The sequence below is a fragment of the Perna viridis genome, chromosome 6, assembly GCF_037379345.1.
Source record: "Perna viridis isolate PV_CMFRI_1.1 ecotype Kerala chromosome 6, ASM3737934v1, whole genome shotgun sequence".
NCBI lineage: Eukaryota > Metazoa > Mollusca > Bivalvia > Mytilida > Mytilidae > Perna > Perna viridis.
Genome location: NC_142450.1, coordinates 35,581,674 through 35,595,130, shown reverse-complemented (window position 1 = coordinate 35,595,130; position 13,457 = coordinate 35,581,674). Strand labels below are relative to the sequence as shown.

General features: G+C 32.9%; 1 protein-coding gene across 1 annotated transcript in view; it reads right to left on the bottom strand.

The window, feature by feature from the left end:
* Window positions 1-13,457, bottom strand: part of LOC148614733 (uncharacterized) — a 61,689-nt gene that overhangs the window by 19,629 nt on the left and 28,603 nt on the right. The window contains exons 5-6 of the mRNA XM_088589041.1: window positions 8,304-9,251; window positions 4,107-6,959 (exon numbers count right to left, since the gene is read on the bottom strand). Of these exons, the coding sequence (XP_088445167.1) occupies window positions 4,107-6,959; window positions 8,304-9,251 (3,801 nt within the window). The remainder of the gene's footprint in view (window positions 1-4,106; window positions 6,960-8,303; window positions 9,252-13,457) is intronic.

Here is a 13,457-nt window from a genome sequence, read left to right as displayed (position 1 = left end):
ATGATTAAAAGTAGTCAAAATAAAGCTGAGAATGTGTACTTTAAAATCATATATGTAATTAACTACAAAAGTGTATGAATATTGTTTATATGTGTGAGTAATTTGCCTCCATGCTGTCAGTTAGCGGAACAGGTAAAAATGTTCATTTTCAGTATTATTTATACAAGCAAATTTTGTGAAGAATTTCCACAATCATTGTACCATAAGGATAATGATTTTGGAAGCCTTATTTTCCAAGCTTCACAACGGTATGCAACTTTAAGATGTCATTTGTCCTGGGAATTCACAGTGAGACTGAAAATTACTTTTTTAACATGTAAAAGAGTAATCAAGGGAACCTAGATTATAGCGGTAATCAAAAGAATGTAATCCAGGGACAAAGACCAGACAAGTAATGGAAACGTTAGAAGTGGTTAGAGAGACCAATGTTTTTCAACGGATCTAAAATCCCCACATCAGTTCTATGCAGGATACACCAAGGAACATTTGTACCAAGTTTGGTTTCAATTTATAATAATGTCAGATTTTTGAAATAAATAACATGAAAAATAGCAAAAATCATTCAAAAAGGACAATAGCTCCATAATGACTCGACAGTTTAAAACCAATATTTGACCAGAGATAGATCTCATCATGCTGAACACTTTTATCCATGTCACAATTTAGCTAAACCTACCAGTTTTGGAGATATATGCAAAAATCTGCTGTCTGACTCGTATGTTCTATTTTTAGTAACAGCGGCCATGGTTTTTGATGGATCAAAAATCCCCACATCAGTTCTATGCAGAATACCCCAAGGAACATTAAATACCAAGTTTGGTTTTAATTGGTCAAGAAGTGTCAGAGGACAAGATTTTTTAAAGAAATAACATGAAAAATAGCAAAAATCTTTGAAAAAGGGTAATAATTCCAAAAGAGCTAAACAAATTAAAACCAAAATATGTCCAGAGATAGATCTCATCATGCTGAACACTTTTACCCATTATCAGAATTTACCTAAACCTAACGGTTCAGGAGATATATGTGAAAAACTACTGTATGACCCATATGTTCTATTTTTAGTAACGGCAACAACGTTTTTCGACAAATCAAAAATCTCCACAACAGTTCTATGAAGTATACCCCAAGGAACATTCATACCAAGTTTGGTTCTAATTAGTCAAGTAGTTTCAGAGAAGACTTTTGTATTATTGCTAATGACAACGACGATGACAACGACGGACGCCAAGTGATGGCAATAGATCACATGGCCTTTGGCCAGGTAAGCTAAAAAATGAATACCAGAAACAAAATTAGTTACACCTACGCAACAGTTCTTCACGTGCAAGAAAAAATAAAAATAAAAATAAAAAATAAAAAAATAAAGATTGGTCAAGAAAAAGTAAAATAAATGTCAAGAGTTGTGCTCTCTAGAATTAGAGAAGTAAATACTAAACTAATTAGAGCGGTTCATCCACATTACTCTGTGTACAAAGAAATAACTTTCATCACAGAATGCACACTAACTACCCTGCAAAGCAGGGCATTAAAGTTATTTCAAATAGACAGAAAGAATATTACAGTTATTCATTCCTTATAATTGAAATTTAATTTCAAATTTCAAGGAGTAAATTAAAAAATAAAGTTTAATGATGTCACAGTCACATAGCAGGATTATGCCTAGGGGAAATTGGGCATTTCTTTTATCCATTTAGAAAACGTGAATTTTATTTAATGCTCAATAGAGTTTATGAGACTTGTTCTTGTTTCATTTCTCTTTCCGGAATTTCCAATACATAGAAAACCAAAGACTGATCAGCATCTTATTGTTTACTTCATGATTTCGAAACACTGTATTACAATGCAAAACTTCTACTTTATGCTTATCCTAACATTCATATCAAGTAGAACCAGATATTTTTTAAATTTTTTATTGGTATTTCTACACAAAAAGATGTTAAGCTTTTAATAATAAACTCAATGCTGTGTAAATTATAAATCTTCATGTATTTGACTAGGACCCCATTCTCATAAACTTGATGAGATTTAGTTACCCTATAGACCATTACCTATATATTTTAAGAATTAAATATTACTTCTAGATACTTGTAGACAACATTATCCTCATCCAAAATAATTTAAAAAAACCCAAAAAAAACAGAACTAGCATTGATTAATGGTGGTTTCCCAGAATGAACCAGTTAGGTCAAAGGCTTATAGATGATGTTTTGTGGTCATTATTTTAGAAATGGAACTATGTCAACTTTTAATAATCACTGATAGTAAAATTAACTAGCTAAATAAGAGTCCAAGAATATCCTTTTTAGTACATGTATGTACTACAGATGATTTTAGAAGGTGTGTGCACCCAGCCATTTTTTATGGCATTATTAAGGGACCTTATTCTTTCCTGTCAATTGTTCCTAGACAGATGTTAAAGCTTGCATGATATGCCTTCAAATTTGCTTCTAATCTGCAAGAGTGCCCTTTTTTTACCCTTTTCATAAGTGTAGGGAACACAACTTTGAAGGGTGGGTATCACTTCTATTTTAATGACTAGGGAGACCAAACTATTTTTCACACCAGACACTACATGCAGGTCGGAAACTCAATTAGACTGTTTACTTCACACTTTATTATTGTGAAATACCAAATCACCAGGATTGATACTTTTAAGGCTTTGTGATTTGTGCCTTTGTTGGTACTTAAATTGCCATGAGTAATGTTTTCATATAAATACAAAATGTTAACAAATATAGCAAAAAATAACATGCTTGCAAAAATGTTTCTGTGCATTGTAAATTATAATAGGAAAGAAGTTTTCAAGTGCTCAACTTAATAGAATAAGTGCCAATTATCTGCAAGCCTGTTATACATCTGTGTCTATATACTGGAACTATTTGATCATTGGATGTGCAAGAAAAATCCCAACTTCAAACAAGTTCATGCACTATGAAAAATGTTATTAAAAGACATTTTCATACACTTTGTCAACAACATACAGTAGATTAAAGGATGCTTGGATGATATCAATCTATAATATCCATAATTTCTAGTAATTAAAGAAAAAAATGCAATTTATAGGATTTTCATTACATAGACATTCATATATAAATTTAAAACTTCTATGATGTGAACTATAGTTTACATGGAAAAACCAACACAAAGAGTATAGTACAGGAACATGAGGCTCCAGACAGTCTCATTTGGAACCTAAAGGGTATAATCACCACTATTTTTAAAGATGCTTGTGAGCAAACTTGAGTGCAATGCACTCAGTAATTACAGAGGAGAAGAGTTAACAATGATGATTGTAAAGTGATGGCAATAGATCACTTCACTCATGGGCACAGGTGAACTAAATATGGAAACTGAAAATAACAACAAAATATAATGGTTTGAAATAAAAATCAAGCAGGCTCTTCAAAAATAAGACAAAATATTTTTTTTCTCAATTTTTCTTCTTTTTATGATCAATTTAAAAAAAAGGTCCATATCATAATTCTGAACCCAAAAAACTGATTTTCCAGTTGGATAATACAGAAACAGAAACATAAATTACACTTGTCAGCCATTATCATTTATGTATCACAAATTATAATGCCTTCATACCTGAAAATCTGCCAGATTATTAAGTAAATCAGTCTCATTTAAAAGCAAGAACATGTGTTGAGTAAGACAGGCAAAACAGGTGGGCAAAAACTAAAGCAAAGAAAAGAGCAGATCAAAAGAGTGTCCTTACAATGTGATACTGCAAAAGTACTCTCTATACTAGTTTTCTATCGCTAATCTAAGTGTAAACTAATAATGCTCCTAAATTCCATGACACACTAATTAATTTGCAAATATTTCCAAATATAGAAAAGTGAGGTATAAATCTGTCAATTTTTATTGATTTTCAGTACCTCAAGTTTCTGAAATCCAAAAAGCTACTATAAATTTGTGATGTATTCTTCTCTCAATTCTCTTAATGCTCTTGCAGTATGTCTAAGTAATCATGCTGTAGCACAACAATTATTTGATTAATATCATTCAATTCTATCTACTTTAGAAGCAATGGCATTCCCATAATCCTGTGTTAGTTGCCTAGTAACCAATATGTTAATTAGTCCCACCACCTGCAATACCTGTCTCTTTCCATTCCTGCATGTTTAATTTTGGCAGGGCACCAGTCTGCCTACCAGAAAGGTTAAGGTCACATGCAGGGTTTACAGAGTGAAGGGCAGGGTTTTCAGTGTTTATTTCAGCATTATTTGTTTGTGAATTACAAATGTCATCTCTCATTTCTGTTTTTGATGAAAGCCACTGCTTTACTAGCACCTCACGAGACAGACTTTGCCCAACAAGGTCAGACTTTTTTGTGCTCATTAGTCGTTGTTCCTTTTCAGGTATATTTCCTTCAAGGGTAGAACAAAACGTGTTTTCTGAGTCCATACTTTGTTCAGTAGGTGTTAAAGTTACATCGGCAGATACATCAGACCGCCCAATTAAAGAGCTGTCACCATGGCAATAAATATAAGGAGTATCAACATGTTGATAAGAAGATGAACTATCAGGTGTTTTGTTTTTTCCTTCACTAATGGAAGTTTTAGGCAGGCATGGACTACTCTCAAGAACTGGACTTCTGCATTTTTCATCTTTCAACATTGATGGTGACTGAATTTCTAACTTGTTCTCTAAGTTTGTTTCAGATGTAATCTCATTTTGTGAAATTGATCTAAAGTCCTTTTTTCCTGTCTGATCAGTAATTGATGGAATATCTTTATCTTGTCTATCAGTTTCTTCTTCATCTGCAAATTTATTCATATCTGGTTTAAGATGAGTTTCAGTAGCAATCCCATGATGTAAAATGTCTGTCTGCAAATCTTCATTATTCTCACCCTGAAGAATTACTTCAGACATTTTGTTCACATCATAAGATTTAGCACCAAATAAGCTAACTTGAATACTGCCTATCTGATTACCACTAGTCCCTATAGACTTAGAAGCCATTTCTTTTTTAGTCAAAGAACTTGATTTATCATTATCTTCCTCCTGATCAGAGTCATAACTTGGGTCAACAATCTTTGTCTTTTTAGTTTCCATATAGGTTTCCAAAGCAACCTGTTCCTTGACATCTTGATAAATTTTTTGTAAGTCTTTTATGCCAACCACTGGACTTGACTTTGTATCATTAGATACTGGGTTTCCCTTGTGTAATATACTGCTACATTCATCATGTTCATGCACTACTTCTTGATCACATGAAGCCATTCCTTGATGTTCCTCAATTTTTTCAACACTTACATTACAAGTTTCTAAATTTTCATCAAAAGATTCCCCAATCTTCACTACAATATCGCCTTCCTCCTCATCTACATATTCCTCAATTATCACTTCAGGTATACAGAATTTAAAATCAGTTGATTTTGAAATATCTGCCCCTCGGCTTTGAATTTCTCCATTTGAGTTGTCAGAATCACTTGGTTCACTTTCTTCATGAATAATACTGAGTTCATCAGAATCAAAACTAGCAGCTGGTTCATGTCGATTCTGCCTAAATTCTTCATCAATTAGCTGCATTAGTTCTTCATCCATTGGTAAAATGTTATGCTTCATCAGAACTCGAATTTCTCCTAGAGAGAGTTTATCAAGATCAATTTCACCAGATTCTATCATTTCTTGTGTTATACTCAACAGATCATCTCCCTTTTCTCCAGCTACTTCTTTTACCTCCCTTTCATTGTCGCTAACTACATAATTTGTCGATGCCCTTTCTTTGTTAACAGATGTCTCAGGCATCCTATCATCCTTTTCTATCCTGTCTAATCTATCAATGGATAACCCAGATGATTCCTCTCTTATAATACAAACAGGACTGATCGTTTCCTCTAGTGCCTCCTCTAGTATATATTCCTCCTTAGCTGGAGTACTTGCTTTTTTCTCATCAATTTTTTTTCTTTGTCCACTACTTGCATGATCAGATGTTACAACTTCCGTTTTTTGTCTTAAATTTTGTTCAGATTTCAAAAGTTCTTGGTTTATATCTTTCTGAATGACATCAGCACCATGAGTGAGAATCATTACCTTATCTTCTCTTTTCATATCCCCATTGTCATCTACATCATCATTTTCTGACAGTTTTCTTTCTTTGTTTTCAATTTTTCGTCTCTTCATTAACTTTTTTATCTTTTTTCCCTTTGCTCTGCTAAGGGAACCAGTATCACTCATGTCTGTTGTTGATTCATCAACAGACAAGTCTGCCACTGCAAGGTTAAAAATTTCATTAAACTCAGAATCAAGAGATGATGTTCCTTTGTTTCCTGTATTCAAAATAGCAGAAGAAACAGGTTCTTTGCATTGTTCTTTGGAAGTGTTTTGTTTTGTTATACTTGCAGAAGGATCTTTGGACTTAAAGCTATCAGTATTTTCACTTTTTGGTGAAGGTTTATTACTACTTTCATGCCAGTCCTCGTGTGTTCGTTGATCTGATCTGCTTTCCAATTCATGTTTAAAATCTTTTCCATGCCACTCTTGCTTCATTGCTTGCTCAAGCTTCTTCCTACGTTCTGATATTGAACCAATGGGTGTATCATCAACTGATTTAATATCCACAGAATCTACTTTTGCATTCCTTTTTGCATCAATCAGTTCCCATGGCGAAGTCTTCTTTGTAAAATGTGATCTTGATTTTTGTTGTTCTTTAGATACTCTCTCTTGCCCATCACTGCCATGTTCATCTAATAATTTCTGTGAACTTTGAACCCTTAAGTTGTCTGCTGAAAATTCTAATTTGTCAAACCCATCACCATACTTTTTAGAGAGGTTTGGGACAAAGTCAAGATTAACATATTCATCATCAAGGTCAATGTCTTGTTCTAGATCAGTAAGAGAAATTTGAGAAACTTGCACACGCCCCTTCTCCTCAGGCAAATCTACTGTTAATACCCTGCCCTTACCTGTTAAACCCCTTTGGTGAACCTCTGAAACTGTACTGTGACCTAAGAACGATACAATAACAACATGCACAGCTTACATTTCAAGTCATGCAACAATATTTTGGAGGACTTTGAAATTTCTTACCAATGTTTAAAAGATATCAGGCATATTTCTGGGAATAGGGAAAGAAAAGCTAAATTCTTAAGAAAGGGTACAGCAAAAGCAAAATTTTGAAAAAGATGAAAAATGTCATTCAGGAATTCCATACAATGGTTTACCTTTATAAAAACCTTTTCTTTTTGATTTCCTTCCTAAAATAATGTGCAAGAAAAACCATTTTATACTTTTTTTTCCGAAGATAGCTTGTTGCAAGAAAAATAATGAATAAAATATTGAACAGCTTATCCAGTAAGATTTCCCATTTTGAATCTAATTTGTAAACATGCTAGACATCAAATGAAGAAAATTGAGCTAACTGCCTAGCTGTAACTGTGAATTTTGACACACTCTCACAGGCAAACTGTAAGTAATAAGCTAATTCATTAATAATTGACATCAAGACAGGACCCAAGTGTAAACTTGCTCAAAAATGGAAGACACAGAGAATTTTACTACATAAGGTGAACTAAAAAGAATAAAGGCTCCAATAAACCTAAGCATAGTAAACCCTATACTAGGACTTGTGATTAAAATTCTCAAGAAGTCAAATGTGTAACAATAGCTGTTGAACTGTATGACAGGATTTTACATGATAGAAAATTATCATACTTCTTACAAACACTTCAGACATTTTAAAATTCAATCATATGAATCATAAAAAAATTGCACTATGTAATGAACACCTTATGACTGACACAATATAATAACATATTAGCTTTCTAACTACATGTACTTATTACCGGTACATGCTACATGTATGTTTAACCCACAATATATATATATTATACTAGGTATTTCATTATTGCTTTAGTGTATAGTTGTACCATATATTTTATTTTAATATGTTTTATAGTTCCAGTGCATTAATAAATTGTAATATCTGTAAATACATTCACATAACTTTTTTAAGGGGAAAAAACTTTGAAATGTATCATGGCAGACAATAGGCCAACAAAAAAAAATAAGTCTGTTTAAAGTTACTCTACCTAACATATTTTTTCTGCCTACTATCACATTTTGTTGGAATTTTTTTAATAAAATGCTTTTTATTTATGCACTATCAAAGTCAAGAAATCCTCCTATAAGAGTCTACCGGTACATTAAATAAATAAAAAAATTAAAAATTAATTTTACCTACCTACCTACCTTATTTGTTAATCCAATGTAACCTTAAACAGACATATCTTTTTCTAGGCCTTAGTAAAACCATTATCAATAATAAAAATCAGATTTTAACATTGACTTACTGCTGTCAGTAGCATCATCGGATCTTGTATGCTTCCTGGACACTCGTCGAAATCTAATTTTAGTTAGTTCCTCGACTGCATATTCTTCCTCACCACTGTCCTTAACAGCTGATTCTGTCCCACTGTGCTCACCACTACCACTCACGCCACTGACACCACTGATTCTAGAATCACTGTCAGAATCACGTTGGTGAATCTCTGAAGAAAAACGTTTCTTTGGTAATGGTGAATCGGCATGAGATGATGGAATACTATCAAAAGAATATGGTGATGGTGACCTATTTTGCCAATAACCTTGGTGTTTTTGTACACCAGGAGTGCCAATAATTTCAGGTGAAGTTGAGCGGTATGAAGATATACTATCAGTTCGTATAACTTGATCATGAATATGATTTGATTTTGATGTTTGATGATTTACAACACGTTTGATTTGCTGAGGTGTACCAGAAGAGTCTGAATGTATGTCAACACGGATCTGGGTTTCAGTGCTTCCAGCATTCTTCAAAAATGGAGTTTCATCTGACATAGCAGTCTGATCAGAGTCATCTGAATAATTTCGTTGTAAAACACCTCTGGCAGTATTTTTAAGCCGTGAAACATTTTCAGAAGAATGTGTATCAGAAACACTGGTCAAGCTATTTTGCACTGCCTCAACTGAACCTTCACTGTCCGAAGAGCTTGATTCTGAATCTTCATAGCGTTTTGTTGACAATTTTCTTACAGAAATCTGCTGTTTTGTATCGGAATCATCAGACTTATCACTACTCTTACTCAATTTAAATGAGTCAAAAAGCTGACTCAGTTTTCTTCTATCTGAGTCATTTGGATACTCAATTCGTTCATTCTCTGCTTCTTTTTTGTTTCTATAGGCTGAACCATTTTGAATTGGATTTCCATTCTGAACCCTTCTCGACTTATCACTGGTTTCATTTTCTACTCTACCAGGCCCTGTAAACAAGAAACAAGAAGTCATGAATTATACTAAGGTTTACCATAATAATTGACACTTATTTCTTTATTTTTTGAAATGACAGTGTGACACTAAGAGTCTGTTGTAACTTTCATTAAATGTATGTATCTGTCATTCTGGATTTAAAACTAGAAGAAGCTATATTAAGACTACCATCAAGGGAATAGTGCTAATTTGGATACTGTAAATTCAGAAACAAATGCATGCAAATACTTCGGGGATTTTGTCATTAAAAACTAAAATTATTTTTTTTTAATTTAGGGACATTGAAGAAAATTACGCATACTTATTATTTACATAGCAAAACTTTGCAATAATTTCCACATTAGCAGTGTATTTGAAATCATGTTTAAGACCCTTAAGTTTCATAGTAATTGAAAAGACATAATACCTGTAATGTAAAAAACAATTTAAAATCAATTAGGAACAACGAGGAACAACGAAGAAATGGAAACTTGCAAAATCAGAAGTAAATATACAGAAAAATAAAGAATCATAAGTTAAATCTGGATTTATAAAAGTGGAAATTTGTGAATCCATGGAAAAATCATATCCTTATAATAAGATCAAGCAAAGCTGGAAAAGCAATACATTTCCTGTTCAAGAGACAATAAAGTTGTGAAAAGACATCACAATAATGAATTTTCTGTCAAGAAGAGACAAGGGATTCTTCACTTGTTACCCTAATGACGCTGCAGACACATTATAATACCCACAAGTCTTTATATTGATAGAATGTTTTCCAGCATTCTTTGATACTTTGGTTGCATCAACTTTCATGTTGACATTAATGTGTAAGTCTTTTGTCTGGGGCTTACCAAGGTTAATAGTATTGAAGATTGAAAGATCAACTGATAGTCAGATAAAAACAAACCCAAGGACATTTACTCCCAGAAAAAGCTACGAAAAGAAGTCAAGGGCAACAAACTGTCTGACATAATACCAGAGGTTTTAAATTAGTGGTGGTCTGATGTTACCCTCAACTCAGACCAAGGACCTTTAAAATTTTATTTATCCGTCCTGGACCTTCAATCCTCTCTTCAGAAACTTTATTGAGGACTTTCGGTTTTCCTCCTGTGGACCATTGATTTGCAACTTTGAAAAGTTCAAGACCTTCCACTCATGCAAGTAAATTTATACATGTTGTACCACTATATTACAAGTGAAAAACAATTAAGAAAAGTCGTTGTACAGCGTACTAATGTATAGCATGTAGTACTGTACCAGCCTTAGAGCAAGACCTAAAATTGAATAATTTTTTTACGTTCATTCCATCTACATCTACATTTTGACCAGAACATAATAAAAATTGGTCAAAATGTAAAAGAGTCTTATTAGTTTTATGCTGAAAGAGTAATCAAGGGAAACAAGGTTATAGCGGTAATTAAAAGAATGTAATCCAGACATACACAACAAAGAACACAAAGTAACTAAAATCATACATACAAAGTAACAAAAGTAAATGAGCAACTCGGACTCTACTAAAAACTGGGAGCATGGACCAGGTGCACCGGTAGGGTAAGCATCCTCTGCTTTTCTAGAAACAACCGACGAGTTGCTCATAAAAAGTTAAGTCGGGGTAGACAAACAAGGAAAGGAAAACTATGACCTGCTGAGGAAGGATATCGGTTATCAGAAATATTCAATGTAAATTTTACCATCTTTTGGTGATGTTTAACATATTTAGACCTCATAAACACAGGCTGTATTATTTGAAAGTACCCTATCAATAATGTATTTTCATTGGACTTGTAATTTTTTTAACATACCACAAGTGCTTTTATAATTTCAAGCAAAGACTTTAATTCAACTGCAGAATAAAACATTTCTAAGAAAAATGTGGAAAGCTATAGCCTAATGGCCATAATACACTGCACAGAAATAAAATATACATGTAAGAGTCACTGATCTATATAGGATTTATATAGCCCCACTGAAAACACATATTACTAGAGTTCACTATATTTTCTATCCTTTCACCCTCAAGTTCCAGACACTGAAGCCATCCATGCATTATTAACAACCAAGACATTTATTATCTACTGAAAATAAGTCAGACAACAAGGTCACAGACTGGTAATACAACAGACCTTTCCTTGTAGCTATGTTACTATAAACATATTTAGAAACGAACTTTCTGCATAATTAATCTAAGTTTTACACAGTGGAGTCTATTGATGTCCATCAATAGGATAAACTGTAAATAAAATTGTAATTGTCTTAGTACATGAACTGTCTAACTCCACTACTGGTACTTACAAATAGCAAAGGAACCAGTCCAGTAGCACAGTACATGGTTCATACTCCAATCATTAAAATCATAACTCTCCATTGCTGAGTTAATCAGTTACTCAACAACCTTTGACTTATACTCTCCATTGATGAGTTAACCAACTACTATAAATATAACTCTCCATTGATGAGTTTGTCAGTAACTTAACGCCAACTAACTCCACTTATAACAGAAGTGTCATATTTTCTTACAACTAAATATTGTAAGTGAAACAGCATCCATAACACATCTTGTAAGTAAGTATCATTAGTTCCTCTTATATTTCAAAATAAATTACAGGAACAAAACAATATCTAATACTTCATTCAGTTTTCATCGTCAGGCCTTTAATGTCAACTCACCCTGAGTTAACCTTTAATTACAGATTGGTTTCCTTCCTGAACTGTGTGTTTTATAGCTTCCTGTTGTTTTAATTAGTTATTTAGCATATACAGAATTAGTACTTAAGGACAAATATCATAGAAAGTTGAAGAACATTTAACATTTCTATAATAAAAATTAACTTCAAATATTTTAATACAAGATTATATTATGATGGAAATGTGTATTAATCTTTATAGAGAATTGACCCTATCTTCATTAAAAAGGTAATATATTGGATATGAAAGACAAATGATTCGATGAACAGACAGCCAGACCTACATTTAACTGGTACGCCCTATACTTAGCTTAAAAAAGAGCAATTTCTATTTCTGCTCTCTGAATCATAATACTGCCCGAGTTCTTCATAAGATAAAGCAGACAGGAAAATCCTGACATGGAGTCAGCTGGTGACAACCAAAAGGTTACTACAACAACTGATGCATGTACATGTAACATATCATTTTTAACATTAGAACTAGGCATTTGGTTGCATTGCTATCCTGAATGTTTGAACTGAAATAAAAGTTTCACAATTATGAAATAAAGTGTTTCATATAAAAAGGCATGCTGCTACACGTACATGTGATAAGCTTACAAACTTATCATAAAAAGTTTCTGACAACAACATGTATAGAAGAAACTTTCTCAGAGGATGTAATAAGCAGGTGTCTGAAACAGTAGTTATTATACATGTATAATTAAGCACAGAAAATCCAAAATCTTCTAGCTCTGAACTTGTACAAAGTTGAGAAAAGTATGTTTACCAACAAAAAAGGACATAATGATGACTTTTAGAATAAGCTAGACACTAGTAATAACAGCAACCCATGGGAGACAGGAGTGGAGGAAACTGAAGTTATTGAAAACAACCAGGTGGAATGAACTACAGAAAACACGAGGACTATTTTGGTATTTATTCCTATTTATACCAAAAAGCAAAGGAAAAAAGAGAAAATTAAACAAGTCTACTACATGTTTATAGTGTAATAGGTAAAAAGACTTATAAATAAATTGTATGGTCCATCATCAGCAGAAAAAATTTAGGCATTGTTTACCCATTCATTTTAGTTGATCAATTTAATGATGCCCAACAGAAGGGGTGGAGCATCAGTGGAGCTCAAAAATCATGAATTGCTCAGTGAGGGATTCTGGAAATGACTTATGCAGTTAAGAAGCAATTATGTGAACTTTTAAAGCAGACAGACAGTGTGTGTTAAAGGAAGTCCTGTTGGTTGAGACAAGAGCAATAAAGTAATGCAATTTCATTAAACTCAAATGCCATTTGAGTACAAGTAGCTCTGTCCCTCAAAGACTAAGTCTAAAATCACATATACATTATGTATGACAACTGTTAGTGAACTCTTGTTTTCTGCACCTGTTGTTTAGATACTACATGTATAATCTATAATCTACAGTACCAGTCCTAAGGGGAGATAATGACAATTATCTATGTTAACCATTTATATCCACAATTACCATTAGCCACAATGAAACATAAAAATGTCACATTTAAATAAGGATTAGCAAC